The following is a 25,201-nucleotide window of genomic DNA, read 5'->3' on the forward strand; positions in this document are numbered from 1 at the left end:
GAATCTCATGGGAGCAAGGCTCTGCTTTGATCAAGTGGGGCCTCATGGGACACAGGTGCCACTGGGACATTGTCAGGCCTGGTAGGAACAAGACACCACTGTGGCAGACCAAGGCCTCATGGGACCTAGGAGAGCCCTGTGACACAATGGAACCTGATGGAACCAAAGGCCCATTGTGACACGGCAGGGTCTCATGGAACCCCTGTGCCACTGGGACATTGCCAGGGCTGGTGCAAGCAAGGTTCCACTGTGACAAAGGCAGGCCTTGTGGCACCCAGGAGACCATTGTGGGACAATGGAATCTCATGGAAGCAAGGCCCCATTGTGACAAAGCGCGGCCTCATGGAAGCCCACTGCCACTGGGACATCTCCAGCCTTGGAGGAAGCAAGTGTCCATTGTGACACAGCACAGCCTCAAATCACAGGAGAGCAGAGGGATGCCATGGAATCTTGGGGAACCAAGTGTCAATTCTAAACACAGCGAGGACTCATGGAACCCAGGAGACCATTGTGATGCTGCACTTTGTCACAATGGAGCCGTGCTTCTATGAGGATCCATGGGCCCACAATGTTCTCCTGGGTTCCAGGAGGCCCCGCTGGGTCACAATGGCCCCTTGCTCCCACGAGCCACAGCACGGTCCCCGTTGCCCCTGGGTTCTGTGAGGCCCTGCTGCGTTCACAACTGACACTTGCTTCCATGGGATTCCATTGCGTCACAGTGGCCCCCATGTTTCCATGAGGTTCTGCTGTGTCACAGTGGACACTGGGTTCCACAAGAGCTGGCAATGTCCCAGTGGCACCTGTGTCCTGTGGGCCCCACTTTGCCAAAGTAGAGCCTTGGCTCCATGAGATTCCAGGCTGTCCCAATGCTCTGCTGAGTTCCACGAGGCTGTGCTGTGTCACAATGGACACTGAGTTCCACCTGCCCTGGCAATATCCAAGTGGCCCCTGGCTTCCATGAGGCCCCGTTGTGTTTGCAGGTGACACTTGGTTCCCCAAGATGTCATTGTCACACCGCTCTCCTGGACGCCCTGAGGCCTTGCTCTGTGTGAGAAATGACTGCTACTTTTAAAATTTTAAGGTTGATTCAACCTTGAAAAAAATGACAACAAAGGACTGAAACAGGAGAAATCACAGCACTGGGAGCCCTTCCCCACCCCGTGGCTATCAGCCACATGGCTCCTTCACAAATTGGCTGCTCCTCCTTTTAGGCTTTTGGTGTTGCACCAGGTAATCCTAGCCCCACCCAAAGTCTGTCAGGTAACTCTTTGTGGCCGTCCATTGGTGGAGAATGCTTTCTTGCAACCTGACTGGAGAGCAGGTGTTGCCATGCCTGCCTTCCAGTGACAAACCTGCCCTCCCCAAATGCCCCAACCACCAAGGCCATTACAAGGGGAGGGGAAAGAGGACTATGGGGGACAGATGACAATAACATCACTACACATCTTAACACACACATAGGATCTATCTCCTCACTGTGAGACCCAACTATGACATTACTCATCTGTAACACTGTGCAATAATGGAGCCTTGTTCCTACCAGACCTGGCAATGTCCCAGTGGCATCTGTGTCCCATGGGGCCCCACTTGGTCAAAGCAGAGCCTTGGCTTAACAACTGACCCTTGTTTCCTTGAGATTCCCTCTGTGAAAAACACGTTCACTCTCCTGTGAAAATGTACAAAGTTTAATAAAGGACAATGGGAGAGCAGGACCATGGAGCAAAGGTTATTACGGCCGGGTGCATCTTGGCACTCAGCCAGGAGCACCCTGTTACCTTCGGGGATCCCCTGAAATACCTTTCCCCTTACATCAGCCTGGTGCATATTCATAGAGCCTCATGCATATCCATAAACTACTTTACATATTCCAGGAATGATTTTACATGGCCCCTCCTTGGGTCTGCCTTTTCAGAGCATGTGTGTTTCTTGGCTGTGGTTTTGGCTCCTTCTCTTTATCACCTCCAGTTTTTGGGCCTTGGTGCACTCTGCCTTCAGGCGGGGAGTGCTGATAGTTGGCAGATCTGTACAGGTGTCCTCATCCTGGGTGCATTGGATGTTATCCCATCCAAGCAGGCAGTTTAACAGAAGCAGCTTTTTCACAAGCTTAATTAACGACAGAAATAAAAACTATAGAACAAAGTTCCTTTAAAAAACAGTCCCAGCCCATATTTGATCCCAGTCTGTGTGGTCCTGATCCATATGGTCCCAGTCCCTGGGATCCCAGTCCATACAGTCCCAGTCCATATTTGATCCCACTTCAGGCTATCCTGGTCTGGAGGGTTCTGATCCACACGATCCCCATCCATGTGATCCCAGCCCAGGTGATCCCAGCCCATATTTGATCCCAGTCCATATTTGATCCCAGTCCATCTTTGATCCCAGTCTGTGGGGTCCTGCACACACTCCCTGGGTCTGGAATTCCAGTTCCCAGCCAGGAAAAAATGTTCCTGCCCTTGAACTTCCTTCCTATCCCCTCAACAAATTGGAATAAAATTATAAACAAACAAATAATAATTGAAATTAAATAAATTATAATAAAAATAAAATATAAAAATCTCAACTCTTCTTTACAATGATTCAACTCCAACAATGATTCAACTCAAACCAACAATAACTATTACTATAATATTACCAATGCTTATAAATAAACAAATTATATATCAAGAAATACCTTTTGAAAATTTTAACTCGATGACTAATGTACTTTAGATAAAAATATCTAAAGAAACTACCATGCAAACTAACACATCTTAGTTAAACAATTCATATTACAAATATACTAAACACAAAACCAGACACCAGTACAATTTCTCAGACATTTCAACCAAAAAATTAAACTTTAATAACATCCTTAAGTACTCTTGAAAAATTAAAATTATTTTCAAAAGATTAATTGTGTGCAGGTGGTTTTATTTTGATATTGGTTTTTGGATTGTTTGGGTTAGATGATTTAAAAAATGGGAATTTTATAGGAATTGAATCAGCTGAAAAGGTGGCACTCTGCAAACAGAAATGACTGAAAATGAACGGGACAGAAATCAGTAACTCTGAAAGTTTTATTTGCTATCAAATACATCCCACACACCCAGCCCCACACAATCCCCATCCCACTGCTCCAAATTGAGATCCCACTTCTCCCAATCTCCTTCCAACTCCATCTCAACTTGACAGCTGTGGAATGGAGTGAGTTTGGCATGGGATTGAGTTTTTTGAGGAGGGAACAAGCAATCTGAGGTGGAATTGAGCCCTTTGGGGTTAAAATTCAGTTATTTTCAGTAGAATATGAGTGGTTTTGAGGTGACTGTTCCATCCCCCCAGACTTTTGGAGCAGAGAGAGATGGAGAAGAGAAAAAAATTCAGGCCAAACCAAAGGAGAAGCAGCCAGGTGTATTCCCAACATGGATCACAGGGAATGTGAGTGACCAGGGCTGTGCCCAAAGTGCCTCCTCCAGTGGGGGATGGAGCTGCAGCAGCGCACGAAGCTCTTCCCGCACTCGGGGCACTCGCAGGGCTTCCCTTACCGGTGCCTCCGTTGGTGTCGGGTCAAGTGAGAGCTCCTGGAGAAGCTCTTCCCACACTGGGGACACTCGTAGGGCCTCTCCCCACTGTGGATGCGCCGGTGCTTGACAAGGTCGGAGTTGTGCTTGAATCCCTTCCCACAGTCGGGGCATTGGAATGGCCTCTCATCTGTGTGAATCCAATAGTGCTGGAGGAGCCTGGAGCTGGTCAGAAACCTCTTCCTGCATTTATCACACTCGTAGGGCCTCTCCCCAGTGTGGATGCGCTGATGGGTGATGAGGGTGGAGTTACGCTTGAATCCCTTCCCGCAGTCGGGGCATTGGAAGGGCCTCTCCTCTGTGTGAATCCAATAGTGCTGGAGGAGACTGGAGCTGGTCTGAAAGCTCTTCCCACACTTGGAGCACTCATAGGGCCTCTCCCCAGTGTGGATCCTCTGGTGGCCGATCAGGTGGGAGCTCTGGCTGAAGCTCTTCCTACATTCCCCACACTCATAGGGCTTCTCCCCCGTGTGGGACCTCTGGTGCCTGATCAGGCTGGAGCTCTCTCTGAAGCTCTTCCCACACTCCCCACACTCGTAGGGCCTCTCCCCAGTGTGGATCCTCTGGTGCTTGATCAGCTCGGAGTTCCACCTGAAGCTCTTCCCACACTCCTCGCACGTGTGGGGCTTCTCCCCATCAGGGAGCTGCTCATGGAGCACCAGCTCCGAGCTCTGGCTCCATCTCTGGCCGCCTTCCCGGCCCAGGCTGGCTCTTTCCCCCTCACATCCCCGCCATCTGCGTTTGCAGCCCCTCCTCGTGCGGCATCTCCGGGCCTTTTCCTCCCCGTTGGCTTCCTGCGCCGTGGAGCCGCTCAAAACGGCCTCTGCCACCAGGTTCTGCCGCGGGCATTTGTCCTCCCTGCTCTCCATGCTCAGCTCCTGCTCTGGGCGAGGAAGGACAAGGACAGCATGGGATTTGCCTCCGTGCCACAGGCAAGGGCAACGAGATCCCCCCAGGCCGTCTCTGGGGACGCACTGCCCCCTCTTGGCTCTCCCCATTTCGGGATGCCGGGGCTGTTTGGGCTCCGGGCTCCCTTCTCCCCTCATTCTCTGCTCTGGGCTGCAGCGGCTCCAAGGAGTCCCCCCTGCCCCTCTCCAGGCTCTTGAGGCTCCCGCCAATGGCGGCGCTCCCCCCTCTCTGGCCTCCCCACTTTGGCCTCCTGGGGGACACAGGGCTCTGCTCCTCCAGGCTGCCTCTGCCGGCAGCCGCCACCGCCACCCCCCGATGTCCCCCCGAGGGGCCTTTTCCGCTCAGCCTTGGACTTCTTCATTCTCCAAACATCCCCCAAAAACCCAACCCAGGGACCCCCCGGGATATCCGGGCCGGGCTCCCCCTCCCCGCTCACCGGAGCCATGGGGGGGGCGATGATCCCACAGGTGGGGGCTGCGAATTCAGGCAGGGCTCGAGACTGCGTGGTTCCCGCAGCTCAGCCTTGATCCGCCCTTGTCCCTCCTCTTCCTCTTCCTCCTGCTCCTCCTCTGTCCTATCTCCACCTCCTTCTCCTCCTCCCCCCTAACCCCGCCTCCTTCACTGCCCTTTCTCCTCCCGCTCCTCCTCTTCCATCCCCCCTCCTCCTCCTCCCCTGTCTTATCCTCACCTCCGTCTCCTCTTCCATCCCGCCCCTTCCATTCCTTCTCCTCCTCCTCCCCCTCCATCCCCGCCTCCTCCTCCCCCTCCATCCCTGCCCTTCCCTCCCTCCTCCTCCTCCCCCAGCAGCAGCCACACCCTCGGTGCCCCGTTCCCGCAGCCCTCGCAGCCCGCGGCAGCAGCGGCGATGGAGCCGGGCCAGGTCGGCATGGGCAGCGCGGGGCTCTCGGCTGCTCCCAGCCGCTGCGGGCGGGGGGAACCCGGCCCGGGCCAAAGGAGAGGCAAACTGGGCAAACTGGGGGCAGATCACAAAGCTAAGGATGCAGCAGAAAATGGAGCTGAAAGAGTTATGTTAATATTAACTCCAAACGAGGACAAGCTGGAAATTCCAAAGTTTAGGGAAGCCGAGAAAAAAGAATTAAACAAGATAGGAAATGAACAAGATAAATCAGGGAAATAGAAACTTCTACATGACTTAATAAAATGTGCTTACTAGGAAAAGATTAGAAGACGTGCATCAGAAACCCCACTGGCGTACTCAAGCTTTGTGTGATCATTTTTTAAGGAATTTTGGGTGCACTGGGATTTTTGGTGTAGCAAAGCAAGTCACTGAAAGATGCTTAATTTGCCAAAGGATAAATAAAAAGGTGATGAGAAAAACAACATTAGGAGGTCATGAGTTAGCTCGTCGACCATTTCAAAATATCCAAGCAGAAGTTTAGATTTGTTAGGTTCTGGATTTATTTGGAAAAAAACCCATTTAATCTAGAAGAAAGAGAAGATGCCATATGTTAGACAGGAGATTTTAGGAGAATAAAAATCTTTGAAGTATCAGAAACACCCGAGGAAAAAAGCAAGAAAATAAAAAGGGGAAATGAAAGGGAGGGGAACAAGAGGAAAAGTCAGAAAGAGAGTGGGATCCTCTGCAGCTCTTGCCCCCTCCGTTGGCGGCCGAGGCGCCTGTCCCGGGTCCCGGCTCGCTGCCCGCCTCAGCTCCGCCTGCCCCGGTTTCCATCCCAGGTGCGGGCTCACTGCCCAGGGCAGCTCCACCTGCCCCGGCGCTGGCGGTGAATTTGTGTGCCCTGGCCCCACTGCCCGGCCCGCGGCCGCTCTGCCGGCCATGCTGGGGAAGATGGGGTTGCTCTGTCCTGCCGCGTGGGCCGAGGTCACCGCGCCGACCGCACCGAGGGCGGGTCCCAGCCATCCCATCCCCGGCTGCCCTGCCCGTGCCAGCTGCGCTGGGCAGCGCCGCTGCTGCTGCCGGGGTCTCCCACCTGCCTTTTCTCTGCCGGGAGCTGCCGGATCAGCCGCCAGAAGCCATGTGGGGCTCGGCCTCCACGGGAAGATCCCCCTCTGGCGATTCCGGCAGCAGACCCTGCCCACACTCCGACCGAGCCTCGGCGGGATATCCTCCCCTGACCCCTCCTGCTCTGAGTTACGTCCCCTTGGTAACCACAGCTCCGGCTGTTCAGGGAAAATCCCTCTCTCTACAGGAAGCACCTTATCGAAACACTAGGAGCTCAGTTAAAAGGCAGCCCTCTCCAAATTCTTTCTCAAAACACGGGAGAAAGGCTATAGAAGGTAAAAAAGTGAAAGAGTTAGGTGAAGGGATTGCTCTATTGCCGTTCAGAGAGGTTCCCATGGCAGGGATGCGCTGCCCCGCCCCGCGGGAGCCACCGGCGCCCCTGCCGGCCGTGCCCGGAACTGCACCCAAGGGGAAAGCGCCGCAGCCGAAAGGCCGGGACCGGCTCCGGGCTCTGTTTGTTGTCACTGCCGGAGCTGTTGATACACACTACTATTATTATATTATACACACTAGTAAAGAACCGTTATTCCTAATCCCATATCTTTGCCTGAGAGCCCCTTGATTTCACTATCCTAAAAATTAAGAGGGAGGGGGTTTGCATTCTCCGTTCCAAGAGAGGCTTTTTCTGCCTTCCCAAGCAGACGCCTGTCTTGTAAAGCAAGACAAGCACCCACAGGCACTGAGGGGGGCTGCAGGAGGGGCAGAAGAAGGCCCTGCAGCACTTGGGCACAAAGGCCCAGCAGGTGAATGCAAGAAGGGAGCAGCAAAAGGCCAAGCTGAAGGCAAAGGCCAGGGCAGAGCTCCTACAGCCCCTGAGGGATCAGCCCCAGGGCCCAAGGGGGCCCCAGCACCCAGGGCACGGCTCGGCCACAAGCACCCGGCAGAGGCATTGCCCTCCTCGGCAGGGCACAGCCCACCCAAACAGCCCCTGGCAAGGAATCAGGGCTCCGGCTGCAGGGCACAAGGACACTGCAATCAGAGACAGCAGCACCCTCAGGACCAGCAAGTCCACCCCGTGATGGACATGGATTGGCAGGGCTGTCACAGCTCCCATCACACCAGGGACCCTCCACACTGGAGCCCTTGAGAACATTCAGGTGGGTCTGCATTGAGAGGAGGCATTTTCTGATGGACACAGGGGCCTCTCAATCTGCTCTGAATCTTAGACCTAAAGGGGAAAATAGTAAAGGAATATTTTAATTTTTAAGGGAATGAGAGGGAAAGATGAGCAGGTATGATTTGTTCAACCACTATTAGAAGCTGTGGGGGATAGGTTTGAAATAAATGAATTTCTTTTTCTTCCTCCTGTGATTGTAATTAACTAGGAAGGAGTTTGAGAGCTGGATTTTAATACTGTAAAAAGGGATACAGAGGCTAGTTCTGTTGTACCTCTGTGTCAAAAGTCTGACAACGCCTATGCTGAAGTGAACCCAGAAGTGTGGGCAGCCCCAGGGAAATACAGAAAATTAGATATGGAGCCTCTACAAATTAAAGCAACCAGGACAAGCACTACCCTGTTCCAAGAGAGGGAAGGAAGGGCTTACAGCCTGGTATTGAGTCCCTGTTAAAGGCAGGGCTTTTGAAGCCAAGGGTGTCTCCCTACAACACTCCTATCTTGCCAGTCAACAAACTGGATGGATGGACACAAGGAGGAAACACAGAATTTTCAAGTGTTAAAATTAAGATTAACTGAGGCGAGTGGCCTGGGCCTTCCAGACAGGGAAAAAGAATTTGAATTATAGGTGGACGTTAAACAGGGTCTTGCCAAAGGAATTCTTGTGCTAAAACGTTTAACCCAGTGGCCAGAGAGCAGCCTCATTGTCTGCAGAATTGTGCAGCCACAGCTTCCGTGGGAGCAGAGGCCTGAAAACTGATGACAACAGGAGGATCTCCTAGAGTTCAAGTCTGGCATCAAGTTAAAGCTTTGACAACCAAAAGAGCCTCTAAATGGATGAGCAGGGCTCGGTGATTACAGTATGAAACTTGTTCAGTGGCACAGGAGGATTCAGAACTGAGGACAGGGCAAAGGTTTAACCCAGCCTCCTGTTTGAACAGCCTGGAGAGGGGCTGGCAAGGAACCCAGGACTACACTCAAGGGACAGAGCTCCCGAGCCAGGCTGGGAGAGATTGATGGGACATTCCCTGGCCTGAGGGAGACAATGTGTTTGTGGATGGCTCTGCAAGGGCAGCAGGAGGGAAAAGAGCTACAAGACAGGCTGTTATTAAGGAAGGGGAATCATACAAAGCACAGGTCACCGCCCCATGCTCAGCTCAACCCGCGGAGCTGTGGGTGCTTGTAAGAGCCTGGCACTGAAATGCCCTGAGCAGGAAGGCTTCAAAATCTTCTGCTGACACCATGGCACCTAACAGGGGGGCAAAAGCAATTCTGACTGCTTCAGCAAGCACTGGATCACTTATTAACCTATTTCTAAAAGAAATAATTCAAAGATAATGGATTGTGGAAGCAATAGATTCAGATGGGGAACTCATTTTACAGGAAAGACCCTTCAGGGGGTTATGGCAGCTTTAGGAATACAATGGGACCTCCATAACCCCTGGCAAGCCCAGAGCTCGGGTTGGGTAGAAAGAATGAATGGGGAAATAAAGAAACACCTTTGGAAGCCGGAGATAGAAACCAAGATGCCATGGGTACAGCTTTTGCCATTGGCCTTGGCAAGAAAAAGAGCCAGACCCAAGGCAGATATTCAATTATCTCCCTTGGAATTCATGTCTGGAATTCCTTACCTGGGCAATTCTCCACCTAGTGCAGGGTGGAAATAAGGGATGTAAATGTAAGGCAGGCTGTAGCCAGGATCCTGTCTCCTGTGGAATCTCTCCCGCAGGAAGCTGGGCTGGCACAGAGCCTGCCCTGGGACTTTGCTGTTGCCAACACCCAGCCAGGCCATCGGCTCCTGCCTAAGGAGTGCAAAGCAGCACCACTGGTGGCCAAGGGGCCCACGCCAAGTGTCCCTGAGGCCAGAAACAGCCGCCAGCACAGCTGAGCACGGGGGGACCCCTCAGCCTGGCCTCAGGGGCTCTGAAGCCCCGGAGATTTGCACTTCCCGCCTGCAGCAGGACCATGGGAGCCCCACTGAGCCTGCCCTGAAGGCAACGCAGCAGCAGCCAGGGCTCCACAGCGGGCCAAGCCCCTGGGCCTGCCCACAGATCCTCTGCTCAAACCCTCGGGAATCCTGGCCACCCTCCCCTGGCACCTCCAGCCACTGCGGCCAAGCCTCGCTGCCGCTGCTGCAGCTCCAGCGCTGGCTGGGCCTGCACTGCCACAGCTGCTGGGGAGCACCGCGGCACAATTCCACCCTGGGGCTCACTCACACCCACACTCTGGGCTGCCTGCGACTGCACTGCTGCAAAATGTACCCATTCTGCTTCTTTTAAATCTTATTCCTCTGCTCAGAAAGGTTTCTCTACTCAAAGGTTTGCCTTTGGGAAAGAAATTTTAAAGGTTTTATTTAAGGGGTTCCCAGTCTGTTTGGATGTTAAACCCATCTGCACCACTCAATGGAGACGAGTTTAACATCCGAACAGACTGGGAATAGCCCAAAAGACACCCACAGAGATAACGACCAGCAACAAAACATCAACGCCCCTCAGCAAACAGCAACCAACAGCTACCCCAGACACTGCCCCCGCACAGCTGGAGACACCTGGTCTGGAAAAGGCTGAGAAGGAAATCCAGGAGTGTGGGCGGAATTCACAGCAGAGGGGAAGAAATCCGAGTCTAATAGGAAACCAAACACTAAAAACTTACACGACTTGGAAGCAATGAACATTAAAGCAGTGGATTTAGATTGGTTCAGACTACGTAAAGTTTAGGAAAAATCGAGTAAAACTGACATGTCATGGAATGATGTTTTCTGCACAGCCAGGCTGTGTGTGGATGAAATGATTTCTGTTGCACATCCTGGCCAGAACCAAGTAATGCCTTGACTCTCTCACACTAAAGAGATTCTTGGAGAGTTTTTGTTTTCCCTACAGTTTCAGTGATAAGATTACAACATGAGAAACATTTTTGATAATAATCCTACTTTATATTGTCAGGTAGGTTTGGGACAGAAGGGTGAGAATCAATTTTTGGTCTGGGTTTTTCCATGTTCGCCTTTATGTTGCATTTCGCAAAATTGAAGAGCTTTAACCGTGATACTTTTAACTCTTAAATAGTTAATACTTTTTTTAAAAAAAGCAGATTCCGGGGGGCCACATGTGACTCACCAGATGGCTGCCCTGGAAGAGAAGCTTTGGTTCTAGTCAGCCAGGAGAGGAGCTTTAGGAATGCAAATGAACCCTGCTGGGCAAAGCCTGGCCAATGTACCTGGGTCTCTTGCCTGGGGCAGGAATTGGGCTGGTTCCCCCTGCCCCTCACCCCGAGCTCTGCCTGCTTGCACTGATGGAATTTGCACAGCTCAAGGCAGAGCCCGGGGTGAGGATATCTGACCCTGCCACAGAAACGGGTGAAGCTGCAAAGGGAAACAGCAAATGGAGAATGTTGGGAAAACTTCACTATAAATAAATGGGGGGGAATCATCCCTCTGCCCACTCCAACGTGTGCTGTCACTGTCTATGTTATATGGGGTGGATTAGAGCACTGAGATGTTCTTGCTACCACAAGTTCCGGGAAATCAGTTGGGAATCCAAGTATTTGATGATTTAATTAGAGAAAAATGGTCAATTGATGCAGCCCTGGCTGGAGAGAGCGGCCAAAGATGGGGAGAAGATGAACGGCCAGCAGAACAAATCCTACAACACCATGGACCAGCCCCTGGGAACCCAAACCAATTCATATCAGGAGCCACAGAACCCATTTCTCATTTCAATGGCACCATTAGATTACAAGCTGCCCTCGGAATAACCAACCAGACAGCTCCAGCTCCTGACCTTCCTGCTGAGCAATCCACTGAAATGAGGAACACAACATTTCACCATGGGATGGGATCAGATCATCTGTTAGCAGAGAAAAGAGGAGTTTGTGGAAAATCAAATGACTCAAACTGGTCTTGGCAAATAGATGACAAAGCAAAAGTGGTGAAACAGGTAACAAAGGAAACAAAAAAGCAGCTCATGTACCAGTCCAAACGTGGAAAGGATGGGAATGGGACATGGTTTTGTGGTTCCCTGGCAGACCATGGGTTAAACGAATGCTGCTTCTGCTCTGATGTGCTACAGCACCTCTCACCTTTTTACCATGCTCCGCACCTTGAGAGTGCAGCTCATTCAGCAGCTGAGCGGGGGCCAGGGGCTTGTAGATAAGGAAGTAAGGGGCGAAACCACAGCTTCAATAAATGTTATTAATTAACATGGACTGCTGCTCGCAGAAAGTCCCGCTAAATTCCTGAACGTCGAGAACAAAAAAGACTTAACAGAGCCGTGAATATCGTCTGTTCTACAAAAGTGGGGGTGCACATTAACGAGGACGTGCAGTTGGCAGATCGGGAGGTCTGAACCTTCCAAGTACCTCGGCCAGTGGGCAAAGGGAGAGGGAGATGAGCCGGGAAAATGAGGATAAAAAGGAGGCTGCGAACTACAACAATGGCAGAGAGCGCACGGCAAATGCCCCACGGCCTCTCCCTCTGCTCAGCAATAAAGTCACTTGTCCAGGACTCCTCTGTCTCCTCGGGGCACGGAAACCTCCGGCCACGTGAATTTCCCCGCACAGCCCCGGGCACGGGGCAGCCGCCCCTGTGCCAGCCACAGGAACCGGGCCGAGCCAGCGCTGCTCCGGCAGCGGCTCCTGCCGAGGCAGCGGCCGCAAGGAGACCGCGGGCAGCCGCTCCCGCAGCGCCCTCACGGCAGCGGCACCACGGGCCGGACACGGCACAAGGAACCCGCCTGAGCCCCCTGCCGCCCCCGAGGCCCGCAGCGAGCCCCGAGCCCCCGCACAACCCAGCGCGGCTCCCACCTGCGCTGCGGCCGCCTCCCAGCTCCGCCGCCGCCTCACCGGTGGCTCCCGGTCACTCCCAGTATGGTCCAAATCACTCCCGGTAAGATCCCAGTTGCCCCCGACACGGTCCCAGCGGCTCCCAGTCATGCCCTGTATGGTTCCTTTCACTCTCAGTCCCTCTCAGGAAGAGCCCAGTGTGGCCCCAGGCACTTCCAGGATGAGCCCGGTCACACCTTACCCGATGCCATTTGCCCCCGCTGTGGTCCCAGTTGCTCCCAGTATAAGTCCAGTCACCTCCAGTTTGAGCCAGTTACTCCCAGACACTCCCAGTACTATGCCAGTCACTCCAAGTGTCACCCCATCAGTCCCAGTATGATCCCAGTATGATCCCAGCATGGGGCAGCTGCTCCCAGTATGATCCCAGTTGCTCCCTGCATTATTCCAGTTTCTCTTCTTCACCCCTACTACAGATCTGATCACTCCCAGTATGATTCCAGTCAGTCCCAGGATGATCCAAACCATTCCCAGTCCAATCTCAATTGTCCCCTGCATGTTCCCAGTAGCCCTCAGTGTGGTCCCAGTATATCCCAGTATGATCTCTGCTGCCTCAGTTCTGCTCCCAGTGGGTTCTTTTCCCAGTCTGTCCCAGTCCATTCCAGTCTGTCCCAGTCTCTCTCCAGCAGCTGCTGCCCACCCCCCCCTCCCAACCCCATTCCCGGCACTGGGACCCCCCCTGCACCCCCTTATCCTGCACCAACACCCCCCTGCACCCCCTTTCCCGGGTATCCTCCTCTACCAGCCCCTGGATCCCCCATTTCCGTGAGCCCAGGGAGCCCCGGGCCCCCATTCCCGGCCAGCCCGGGGCACCTCAGCCCCAGCCTCCCTTTGCTGGGAAACCCGGCCTGGGCACGGGGCTCTGCGGCCGCTCTGGGATTTATGATCCCCCAAAGGAAAGGGAGAGAACAGCAGAGAGAGAGCGAGAGAGAAGGAGATTGGGAATCAGGGATCGGGTCCCAGCGCCCAGCCCTGCTCCGCCGGGGGTGGGACCCGCACCCGCAGGAAAAATTGGCTCCGCTGCTCCCGCTGCTTGCCCGGCTTTGGGCCGAGCCCAGCGGGGTCCGGGCAGAGTTTGAGCGCAGGGCCGGGAGTTCAGCAGAGCCTGGCCCGGGGGTCCCGCAGGGCGCGGCCCTGGAGGGTCCCAGACGGATCGCCGAGGGATCCAGAGGGGTGCCAGGAGGGGATCCAGGTGAATTCCCTGGAATTCGCCCTTTCCCCCTCCCCCCGCGCTCCCTCGGGCACTTTGGCTTTCGCGTCTCTGCAGCCGCGATCGGGGACGGCTGCGATGGCCCCAGCGCTGGGGCTGGGGGTGCTCCGGGGGCTCCTGGGGCTCCTGGGGGACCCGGGGGCCGCGACCAAAGGTGAGTGGGACCCCCCGAAACCGGGACCCCCCTGAACCGCAATTCCCGGGCACCGGGACCCCCTTGATCTTCCATTCCCGGGCAGGGGAACCCTCCTGAACCCCCATTTTGGGTCATGCCACCCCCCCTCACTCCACTTCCCCAGCACCGGGACCCCCCTGTACCCCCTCATCTGGCACCCAGATCCCCTGAACCCCCATTTCTGTTCACCGGGACCCCCCTGAACCGCAATTCCTGGGCACCGGGAACTCCCTAAACCTCCATTCCCGGGTACCGGGACTCCCCTGAACCCCCATTTTCGGTCCTGTGACCCCCTCAGCACCCTTTTTCAGCACCGGGACCGCCCTGAACCCCCATTCCTGAGCACGCGGACCCCCTTGAGCGCCCATTTCTGGGCACAGGGAACCCCCTGTACCCCCTTGCCCAGCATTGGCACCGCCCTGTACCCCCTCATGTGGCCCCAGGACCCCCCTGAATCCCCATTTCTGGTCACCGACGCCCCCGGAACCGCAATTCCCGGCCACCGGGACCCCCTTGAATCCCAAATTCCTGGAAGGAAACTCCCCCCGAACCCGCATTCCCCGGCACGGGAACCCCCTGAACCCCAATTTTTGTGCACTGGGACCCCCCTGCTCCCCCTAATCCGGGCCTAGGATCCCCCCGCACCCCCGTCAGTGCTCTGGGACGCCCTGCACGCCCATTCCCGGCCACCTCGTCCTTCCCAGACCCCAGACCCGCCCTTTTCCTCGGCTTTTGGACCCCCAGATCTCCCAAATTTCGGCGTCCCCCCAGTTCTTCATTCCCGGCGCTTCCTGGAAGGGGTTCCAGGGGGTCAAGAGACCCCCCTTGAACGTTCATTTTGGGGCACTGGGACCCCCCCTGTACCCCCTTCCTCAGCCCCGATAACCCCTGCACCCCCTTATCTGCAGCCTGGAACCCCCTGAGCCCCCATTCCCGGGCAGGGAAACCGCCCTGAACCCCAATTTCTGGGCACCGGGATCCACTACATCCCCTTATCTGGCACCGGGACCCCCTGAACCTCAATTTTCAGGCACCAGGACCCCTTGAACCCCGGAACTCGGGAATGGAACCCCCCAGAAACCCATTCCTGGGCACCGGGACCCCAGTGCATCCCGTTATCTGGCCCTGGGACCCCTTGCACCCCCTTTCCCAGCACCAGATCCCAGCCAGGCCATTATCTGGCACCAGCACCCCTGAACCCCCATTCCTGGGCACTGGGACCCCACTGCATCCCCTTATACAGCACCAGGATCCCCTGAACCCCCATTCCACTGCACCAGGACCCCCGTGCACCCCCATATCTGAGACTGGAACCCTCCCAACCCCTCCGTTCTCAGGCACAGGGACCCCCCCTGCACCCCCTTATCCAGCACGGGGACCCTCCTGCACCCCCTCATGCAGCACCAATGCCCCCCCGCACCCCCTTTCCCGGCCCTTCCCCTCTCAGACACCCCAGCCCCCGCTTTTCCTTGACCCCAGCACCCCCTGGACCCCCACTCCTGCCTTCCACAGCCCCCACCCACCACCTTCCTCAACACCGGGGCCCGTGCACCCCCTTTCCTGGGCACAGGGACCCCCTGGACACCCCATTGCCCTCACCCCCCTTTCCTTTATTCGGGACCCCCTGAACTTCCTCTCCCGGGCATGGGAACCCCCCTGTACCCCCTCATCCGGGACTGGGACCCCTCCTGGACCCCCCCTCACGTGTTCCGGGACCCCCTGCACCCCTCCCCGCCCCTCCCGCCCTCCCCAGACCCCAGACCCGCCCTTTTCCTTGACCTTTGCACCCCCAGATCTCCCAAATTTCCCTGTGCCCCCAGTTCTCCACTCCCGGCGCTTTCTTAAGGGGGTCCCAGGGGGTCCCAGGTGGTTCTCAGAGGGCTCCAGGGTGGTCGCAGCGGAGATCCAGAGGGATTCTGAGGGATTCTCTGGAATTCCCCCGTCGCTAGGACAGCGAGCGGGGCAGGATGGAGCCGCTGACGCAGTGGATAAAGGATGGAGTCGAGCCGGGATATTGGGATAGGGAGACCCAGAAGTGTGTGGGACACCAGCACGCATTTGTCAAGGACCTGGAGACACTGGGGGAGCGGTACAACCAGAGTGGGGGTGAGTGGGGGGATCTGTGGGGCTGGGATGGGAACTGTAGGGCTGGGGTGAGGATCCATGGGGCTGGGATGGGATCTATAGGTGACGGATGTGGATTCACAGGGCTCCAAGGGGGTGAAATGGGAATTCATTAGGCTGGTATGGGATATCTTGTGATCTATGGGTTGAGATGAGATCTGTGGGGTTGGGTTGGGATCCATGGGGTTGGGATGTGGATCCATGGGGCTGGGATGGGATCTGTGGGGTTGGCTTGTGGATCCATGGGGTTGGGATGTGGATCCATGGGGCTCCAAGGGGCTGGGATGAGGCTCTGTGGGTCTCCCTCAGACTCTGGTGCTCCATGGGGCTGGAATGGGGCTCTGTGGGGCTGGAACACAATTCCATGGGTCTCTGTGGGTACAATCCCCCCAGGTCTCCACACAAGGTTGCGAGTTTCTGGCTGTGAACTCCTGTCCGATGGGAGTGTCCGTGGATCCCACCTGGATGGCTGCGACGGGCGGGATTTCATCTCCTTTGACCCGGAATCCGGGAGATTTGTGGCAGCCGACAGCGCTGCTGAGATCACCAGGAGGCGCTGGGAACAGGAAGAGGTGGCTGAGTATCGGACAAATTACCTGAAGCACGAATGCCCCGAATGGCTCCGGAAATACGTCGGATATGGGCAGGAGGAGCTGGAGTGCAAAGGTGGGAGCAGAATTCCTGTGGGAGTTTGGGATCTGGGAATGGAGGAGTTGGGAACACAGTAATTCCTGTGGGAATTCCATGGGTAGATCTCACCCCCATGCCATTCCTATGAAATTCCATGGTCAGATTTCACTCCAGTCCCATTCCAGTGGGAATTCCATGGGTAGATCTCACTCTCATCCCATTATTGTAGGAATTCCTTGGATAGATCTCACTCTCATCCTATTCCCATGGAATCTCATGGGCAGATCTCATCTCCATCCTATTCCAGCGGGAATTCCATGGTCAGAGCTCACCCCAGTGCCATTCCAGTGGAAATTCCATGGGTAGAGCACACCCCAATCCCATTCCCACAGAACTCAATGCATTAATTCCACCATTATCCCATTCCAGAGCCCCATGATGTCCATGTGTCCAGAAGAGAGGAACACGGGATGCTGATCCTGTCCTGCCGCGCGTACGGATTCTACCCCAACACCATCGCAGTCAGCTGAATGAAGGGGGGTGAAACCTTGGATCAGGAGACGGAGTGGGGCGGGATCGTTCCCAACAGCGACGGCACCTTCCACCCCTGGGCCAGGATCGAGGCGCTGCCGGAGGAGCGGGAGCAGTACCGGTGCAGGGTGGAGCATCCCGGAATGCCAGGGCCCGGGATCTTCGCTTGGGGTGAGGCTGGGAATGTGGGGATTGGGAATTTGGAATTCCTAAATGGGGATTCCTCTCCCCCTCCTCACTATCCCATGTTTCCCAGAGCCGACGTCTGGCGGGAATCTCACTGTGGTGGTCGCTGTGTCTGTCATCGCTGCCATCCTCATCCTCATCCTCATTGGATTCATTGTCTGGAAGCTCCAATCCGGTAACACACGGGATGGGGGTCGGGAAGGGGCATGGATCCACCCAGCACCGTTCTGGGAATCCTGTGCCACTGACGCTGATCCCACTTTGTTTCCACGGGGAGGAGGGACAGGAATGGATACAACCCAGCAGCCAGTGAGTTCCAATGGTGTATCCAGCTCTGGATCCCTTCTGTGCGGATCCCAGGATGGATCCTGGGGTTAATCCTGGTGTGTGATCCATGCTGGAATCTCATGGATCTTCTCTTTCTGCAGGAAAGGACATGGGAACCAATGGCTTGAGCACAGGTATGGAGCAGGATCAGGGTGGGATTCCAGAAGGGGATTAGGGCGGGATGGACGGACTGAGATCAAGGAGGGGTTTCAGATCAGAGCAGGGTCCAGAGTGGGATCAGGGGGAATTGTAGAGTGGGATTGGGGCTGGATTCTGGAGTGGGATCAGGAGGGATGGATGGAGCAGGATTGGTGTGGGAGGGATGGCGTGGGATCAGGGCTGGATTCCAGACAAGAATCAGGTGGGATGGAATGGAGCAGGATCAGGTTGGGGTTCCAGAGAAGGGTTGGGGCAGGATGGTGGGGCAGAATGGGGTGGGATGGATGGAGCAGGGTTGCAGCAGGATTGGGCTGGGATCACGTGGGATTCTGGAGCAGCTCCTGCTCTCCATGGGCTCCAGCCAGGTCCATCCTGTGGAATGGGGACAGGGACAGGGTGACACCGTGACCCTCTCTTATCCTGGCAGGAATCACTGCCTGAGCGATCCACAGAGCTGGATTCGGCCCCTTCCCTCTTCCTGGGAAAGCTGAGAGCTGCCAGCAGAGCTCATCCCACTGCTCTCACCCACCCCATGGCTCTTGCTAACGGATCCATTTCCCGTTTTCCAATGTTTTAAAGGCAAGAACCACAAATATGCCAAATCCTTCACTTCTGATGTGAAATTATCCTGCTTTGGGCAATAAATCTGGATTCCCTCCTCCAGTGTCTGACAGTTCATCTCTGGGAACCAGGAATGGGAATGGGGTCACTGGGACAGAGATGGAGACACTGGGAGCAGGGATGGGGACACCAGGAGCAGGATGGTGACACCAGGAGCAGGATGGGGACATGAGGAGCAGGATGGGAACACCAGGAGCAGGATGGGGATATCAGGAGCAGGGATGGGGACATGAGGAGCTGGATGGGGACACCAGGAGCAGATAGGGGTTTGTCAGCCACACCCAGCTCCATCCCCCGGGATTAATTTCCTGCCCTGTGTCCCATGTCCAAGGTGTCCCCAGGAGGGTTTGGCCACGTTGGGTTCCCGGAGGGGCAGCGCGATGGGGGTCAGGTCAGGCGAGGCCTTGTTGTCCCCAGTGGTCCTTGAGTGTCCCAAATCAGGGCTCGGGATCTCGGAGATGCTCCCTGGCCATGACCACGGCCATGACACATGCATGAGATGGCCGTGAGAATGACCATGAGTGACACAGCCCTGAGATGACCATGACATGGGATGACCATGACTGTGACCATGACCATGACACAACCACAACCCTGACCATGAGATGATTTGGACCAAAAGGTGACCATGGGTTGGCCATGGCACAACCACGGCCTTGAGGTGACCGTGACGTGATCGTGGCCATGAGGTGACAATGAAGTGACAATGACACGATCATGAGATGACCATTACAGTGAGATGACCCTGAGCATGAGATGATGGTGATCAGGAAATGACCATGACCATGAGATGATCATGACACAACCATGGCTGTGAGACAATTGTGAGACAATTGTGAGACAATTGTGACCATGAGGTGACTGTGAGATGACCATAACTGTGGGAAATAAGAAAAGCCTTACAGAATAAAGACCTTTTCCAACTTTGTTCAATCCTGTTCACTTCTGTTCGCCTAAAGGCATTCTGGGAAGATTCAGCTGTGGTTTGATGGCCAGAGAGTGGGTTGGTGGTCACCTCGTGTGCGAGGCAGGGATTGGCTGGGGAGATGCGCAGACACCACATGATCAGAGAGCTGATTGGGTAAAGGGACACGTCAATAGCAGCACCTCAGTGGCAGATGTGGGAATCCGCAAAATTAGAGGGTCTTGGGAAAGCTGCAAGATGCAGGCCTCAGAGCTAGCAGAACTGTGAGTAGAGCTAAGCAGCAGCCGTGAGATAGGTCAGCAGAAAAAGTATTTAAACTGTAGAAAAGCAAGGGCAAATAGAACAATGGTCTGTGTATTAACACTTGTCTAGAATAACTCTAAGCTCCAGAAAGTTTATCTAGCAAGATATTAGGAAGGTTAAAGCTTAATAGTGGAGCTCTGTGCTTTGTGTTTTAAGGCTTACAAGCAGGTATTGTATTCGAAATAAGCATTGTTTTAACCAAAAGTACGTGTGCTTGTGGTGATTGGAGAGGACTACTGTCAATATGATTTTGCTTTGTGTGATTGGTCAAGAAACTTATAAAGTAAGTTGTAACATTAAGTTCTTGGTCTGCTGCCTGGGATGTGAGCTGCTGGCATCTTCCCATTGTCATAATCATGTAATGTGACTGATGCTGAAAAATAAAACAGCTCAAGGCACGTTCCACAGCAGTCCCGTCCCTTTTGTGGTCTGTAAATAACCCCCGGCCGGCGTTAAATGGTGCTTCCTCTGTGAGGAGTTACGTTAGACTGGAAGAATAAAAAAGGAGATCGTGGACAGTTTGGGCGCCAGAGGCCCAGGTTGTTAAAAAGGAGGAATAGACCATCCCCTTCGCCGTCTGCATCTGATGTCCTTGTGAGTAGCATTATTAGGGGCGCCTGGGCTACAATATGGGAAATCATTTATCTAAAACAGAATGGGACGTGTTTTACCAGCTTGAAAAAGTTTTACAGGATAAAGGACGTTCAGATATCTCAAAACATGAACTGAAAGACTTATTAATCTGGGTAAAAGCGAATACTTTAAATATAGACTTGCAGTCTGCTTTTACCTTTGATTTTTGGGACCAGATAAACTGGAAAATTTATAATCTATTCTCTCTCAAAAAGGAAGAGACTGTAGGCAGACTAATGCCCGTCTCCTGAGCTTTATTGGAGAGTTTTAAACAAAATGATTGTAACAGAGACCTTTTTGAACAACAAAACAGAACATCTTGTTCTGAGACTTTAAATCCAAGTGATGCTGGGCCATCGTCTTCTTTTGGAGAAATTTTGAGTTCTGTTCGAAGTTCCTTCCCTTCTGGCATGTCCGAGATTTCTCCAAGCAGTGCAGACAGCACTCTGATTCCTGGAAGTCAGATCAGCTTTCAGCTTCGGTCGTGCCCTCTGTTTCTTCCGGGATTCTCTGCGTCCCTGCTGCTGAGAACAGCCGTCCTCCCATTCCTCCACGAAAGCAGCCACCCCCGCAGTGCCCAGAAAAGTGTTCAGGATTTTCATGGCATTCCAGGAATGTGGGAGTTTGTGAGTTATGTTCAGGGCAGGGTGGAGGTCGCACAGAGCCGAGAGACGAGAATTTGAAGAGGCTTTGTGATACAAGAGCTACTTGTTCTGAAATTGTGCAAGCAGGGACGGCCGAGGGGAGCTTTGGGTCTGCTCTGCCTGGCCGGGGGCTGTGGGGGTCACTCCTGCCACTGCTTCCCCTTCTCGGGAAAATACCCCCTCGGATTTGGTTCAGGCGGGCAGTTTGCTTTGCAATTCTGAAAATTCTTTTCGTGTAAATTCCTCCAACAAGGCTCTCCCAGGGTTTTCTATGGTACGCCAGCCCTCAGATAGAGGCAGTGGGGGAGCTGTGGATTTGGCTCTGCCTGCAGAGGACAGGGCAGGGGGAGGACAGAGGCAGCGGGCAGCAGCCAGGAGCCGAGCGGAACCAGGATGGCTCTGCCCAGACAGATGCCTGGGATGGAGGCAGGAGGGCTCAGAGGAGTTTCTGGAAACACAAACAGAAGCCTTGAAGCCCGTCTCATTTGCTGCTGGGGGGGAAAACAGCATGTCGAGGTCGCGGCTTGGAGCTGGCAATTTTCCAGCTGGTTCCCCGCAGGCAGAGCTGCAGTGCAGAACCCGTAACAGTGCAATGGAAATTATCACAGATACAAATTCGCGCGCATTCCGAGAGCAGGAGTCAAACTCTGGCTTTTTTCCACAGTCCAGGGTACGTGGCTCCTCCCCTGCCCTTCCTGGCAGGGCTCCGGAGGCGGCGTGGTCCTTAAGCGATGCTGCGGCCAAGAATTCAGAGTTCTCTCCCCCGCCCATGCTGGCAGAGCTCCTGGGAAAGTTTGTTGCTTTGGCTACATCCCTGCCGAGAATTTGGTGTGACCGTGGTCACAAGGGTTTTCAGGATGAAGAGATGAGAATGTTGACTCCATGATCAGAAGGCTTGATTTATTATTTTATGTTATATGTTACATTAGGACTATACTAAAAAGCAATAGAAAAGAAAAGGTTTCTTCAGATGCTAGCTAAGCTAAGAATAGACAAGAAAGAATAACAAAGATCTGTGTCTCAGACAGAGCAAGAGCCAGCTCTGCCATGAGTGGTCAGGAAATCCAAACACCCACAGGAGACCAATCACGGGTCCACCTGTTGCATTCCACAGCAGCAGATAACCATTGTTTACTTTTGGTTGCTGAAACTGCAGCTTCTCACAAGGAAAAATCCCAAGAAAGGATTTTTCATGAAAGATGTCTGCGACACTTGGAGCTTGGCAGAGCTCCCAGAACAGCTGCTGGCAGTGACAATTTCACCTTTTCTGTACCAAAGACAACAATGATGAGAGGAAAAATTAAAAAGCAATCTAAATCAGAGGTTGAACCTCCCTTGAGATTACCTAATTGGTCTAATATTAATCAAAATTTAGAAAAAGATTTGGATTCAAAGATGCAACTCCTAGCATTATCTGTAAGATATGGTCGTAATGATGCAAATCCACGATATGAAAGTCTTTCTCACCATGATATAAAAGAACTGCGTCAGGCTTTGAAAGAAAGTGGGTTCTCCTTATTTTAATAATGTGTTGAAAAGTATTTTTAATTGTTATGACTTAGTCCCTGCTGACTGTCGAAATGTGGCTTCCCTGATTTTAACCAATTCACAATATATTTTATGGGAATTACAATGGAAAAAACTCCTTAATAAATTGATTGAAAGATATGCAAATACTGCTTATGAGGATCTAGATGTTACCCAGTTAGCAGGTGATCCACCTTACCATAGACTGGAAAATCAAGCAGCAGAATTGCCTCGGCCTGTATTAACAGATATTAAAGATGCTGCTAGAAAAGCTTTGTTTTCAGTTGAGCCAGCTGGTACACATGTGAATGCTTTTACTACTTTTAGGCAAGGTGAAACAGAATCCTATGGTTCTTTTTTAGATAGATTAACCCAAGCAGTCGAAAAACAATGTCCAGATGAACAAGCTCGCTACTATATTGTTCAAAACCTTGCTTTTGTAAATGCTAATGAGGAATGTAGAAAAATTATTTTAATTTTTCCTGATCAGCCTCCAACTGTTACACAGATGCTAACAGCTTGCAGTAGGCTCACTGCTCCACAACATCTTGCTAATATACAGGTCAATGCTTTAGGAAAAACATTGGAAGACCATCTGACACAATGAATGGATAAATTTGAAAAGCTCCTAGAAAAACAAGAAAAAATTTGGGAAAACTCTGTTAGCACTGTGCAGCTGGACTCTGATGAAAAGACTTGTTGCTTTGCTTGTGGTAAACCAGGTCACATTAAAAAGGATTGTCGTGTGAAAACAATCCAACCAAAACAACTTTCTATTTGCCCTCGACGTCGAAAAGGGAAGCATCTTGCTAAGTACTGTCCCTCTCGTTTGACATCGATGGCAGACCCTTGTCGTTAAATTTAAAACACAGCGCGAACCACCGCGCTCAGACACAAGCAGTGGTAGCCCCTGGCAACCAGGTACCAGTCAGGTGGTGTTGGTACCTCAGTCATTTATCCCTCAGTCAACCAATCCTCAAATGGTTCCAGCTCAATACCCTCAAGGGAGAGGTTCGAACTGGCCTCCTCAAAACTGATTCATCTATTAAATAATTTGTGTTGTGTGAACATTCCTACTGGAATTGTCAATCTTTTTCAACAAAGACAAGATTTTTTGATTCTAGGCAAAGCCAACAACAAAATTCTTGGACTCTCAATCCTTCCTTCTGTTGTTTCAGTAAATTGTAATGAAGAGCTAGTGATTTTAGCTCTTGCACTTGATGTTCCTATGATAATTCCACCAAAAACACCTATTGCTATTGCATTTCTGCTACCCATGAGTACACCCAAGCAAAACAACTTTCCAAAGAATTCAATTGTGTCTGTGTCATCTGGTACCTCAGGTCCAGAGGTCTTTTGGGTGCAATGTTTGGACTGTGACCGACCACAACTGACTTGTAGCCTGACTCACTATGGTAAAACAATTTATGTTACAGGCATGCCGGATCCTGGTGCAGATGTCACTGGAATTTCCCATATGTTCTGGCCCAATGACTGGGATTTGGTGGCTCCTTCAGGTTCCCTCACAGGGATTGGAGGTGCTACTGTGTGTTTGCAAAGTGCATCCATGATTAACATTACAGGTCCTGAAGGAAAGACAGCAACAGTGCATCCTTTTGTTGTTCAGGAGCCTCTCACCGGCTGGGGGAGAGACGTCCTGTCCCAATGGGGAGCAAAACTGGAGGTGGGACTGTGACGGAAACCACGTCAAAACCGGCCACTTTAAAGCTGACCTGGAAAACTGATCATCCTGTATGGATTGATCAATGGCCTTTAACAGAGAAAAAACTAAATATCCTTAAAAAATTGGTAAAGGAACAATTACAGCAAGGTCACATCACCCCCACAAATAGTCCTTGGAATTCACCAGTATTCGTCATCCACAAGAAGACATCGGACTCCTGGAGGTTGCTTCATGACCTGAGGAAGATCAATGAAGTGATTGAAGACATGGCACCTCTTCAACCTGGACTCCCTTCTTTATCAATGATCCCAAAACACTGGCCTCTCGTTGTCACTGATTTAAAGGACTGTTTTTCCCACATTCCACTTCATCCTGATGATGCTCCAAGATTTGCCTTTTCCGTTCCTGTCATCAATCGAAGAGAACCCGTGCAGAGATATCACTGGAAATCACTGCCCCAAGGAATGAAGAATTCGCCTGTAATTTGTCAGCATTTTGTTGCCCAAGCTTTGTCTCCAGTTTGACGGAAGTTTCCAAGATCCATGATTCTGAACTATATGGATGATTTGCTCATCGCAGCTCCAGCGCAGGCAGAGATGGAGCAAACCTGTGCCGGTGTTGTCGCTGAAATCCAAAATGCTGGGCTTGAAATTTCTGCAACAAAAATCCAAGAAGTTCCACCCTGGAAGTATCTGGGATGGAAGATGACTGAGAAAACAATAACGCCGCAGAAGATACAGCTCCGGACCAGTGTCAACAATCTGCAAGACTTACAACAACTTTTGGGAGAAATCAATTGGGTCAGACCTGTTTTGGGAATCACCAACGATGAACTGGGTCCAATGAACTTTTCAATTTACTGAGAGGAAGCTGCGACATCACTTCTCCAAGAACCTTAACACCTGAAGCTTGTGCAGCCCTTGACAAGGTCATGGAAGCTCTCCAAAGACGACAAGCTCATTGCTGTATTCCGGAAAAGCCTTTCTTTTTTGCAATTTTAGGAGAAAAAATGCAACTTTGTGGTCTCATTTTCCAGTGGGACCCTTCTGAGACAGATCCTTTGTTGATAATAGAATGGATTTTTCTTCCCTACACGTTTCCAAAGACTATTTTCACAGTTTTAGA

General features: G+C 52.7%; 4 protein-coding genes and 1 pseudogene across 7 annotated transcripts in view; 2 read left to right on the plus strand and 3 right to left on the minus strand.

The window, feature by feature from the left end:
- Positions 1-25,201, minus strand: part of LOC129126570 (uncharacterized) — a 246,689-nt gene that overhangs the window by 79,497 nt on the left and 141,991 nt on the right. Inside the window, exons 1-2 of one of the 3 annotated variants that reach the window (XM_077186302.1) lie at positions 4,903-5,010; positions 3,522-4,440 (exon numbers count right to left, since the gene is read on the minus strand). The exons of the other annotated variants lie outside the window; for them this stretch is intronic. Coding sequence (XP_077042417.1) covers positions 3,522-4,426 — 905 coding nt within the window. The 5' untranslated portion in view covers positions 4,427-4,440; positions 4,903-5,010. Of the gene's footprint in view, positions 1-3,521; positions 4,441-4,902; positions 5,011-25,201 lie in introns of those variants that run through there. 3 annotated transcript variants of the gene reach the window in all.
- Positions 1-25,201, minus strand: part of LOC143695253 (uncharacterized) — a 101,926-nt gene that overhangs the window by 57,224 nt on the left and 19,501 nt on the right. The gene's annotated exons all lie outside the window — the stretch shown is intronic.
- LOC129126568 (uncharacterized) overlaps positions 1-25,201 on the plus strand; it is a 250,177-nt gene that overhangs the window by 46,902 nt on the left and 178,074 nt on the right. The window lies entirely within an intron of this gene.
- Positions 1-25,201, minus strand: part of LOC143695314 (uncharacterized) — a 193,055-nt gene that overhangs the window by 25,698 nt on the left and 142,156 nt on the right. The gene's annotated exons all lie outside the window — the stretch shown is intronic.
- LOC129126571 (class I histocompatibility antigen, F10 alpha chain-like) lies at positions 13,654-19,293 on the plus strand (annotated as a pseudogene). Its single transcript, XR_013184417.1, has 6 exons — positions 13,654-13,761; positions 15,732-15,888; positions 16,300-16,572; positions 16,966-17,238; positions 17,324-17,714; positions 18,167-19,293. The product of XR_013184417.1 is annotated as a class I histocompatibility antigen, F10 alpha chain-like (transcript).

Source organism: Agelaius phoeniceus, chromosome 15 (genome assembly GCF_051311805.1).
Source record: "Agelaius phoeniceus isolate bAgePho1 chromosome 15, bAgePho1.hap1, whole genome shotgun sequence".
NCBI lineage: Eukaryota > Metazoa > Chordata > Aves > Passeriformes > Icteridae > Agelaius > Agelaius phoeniceus.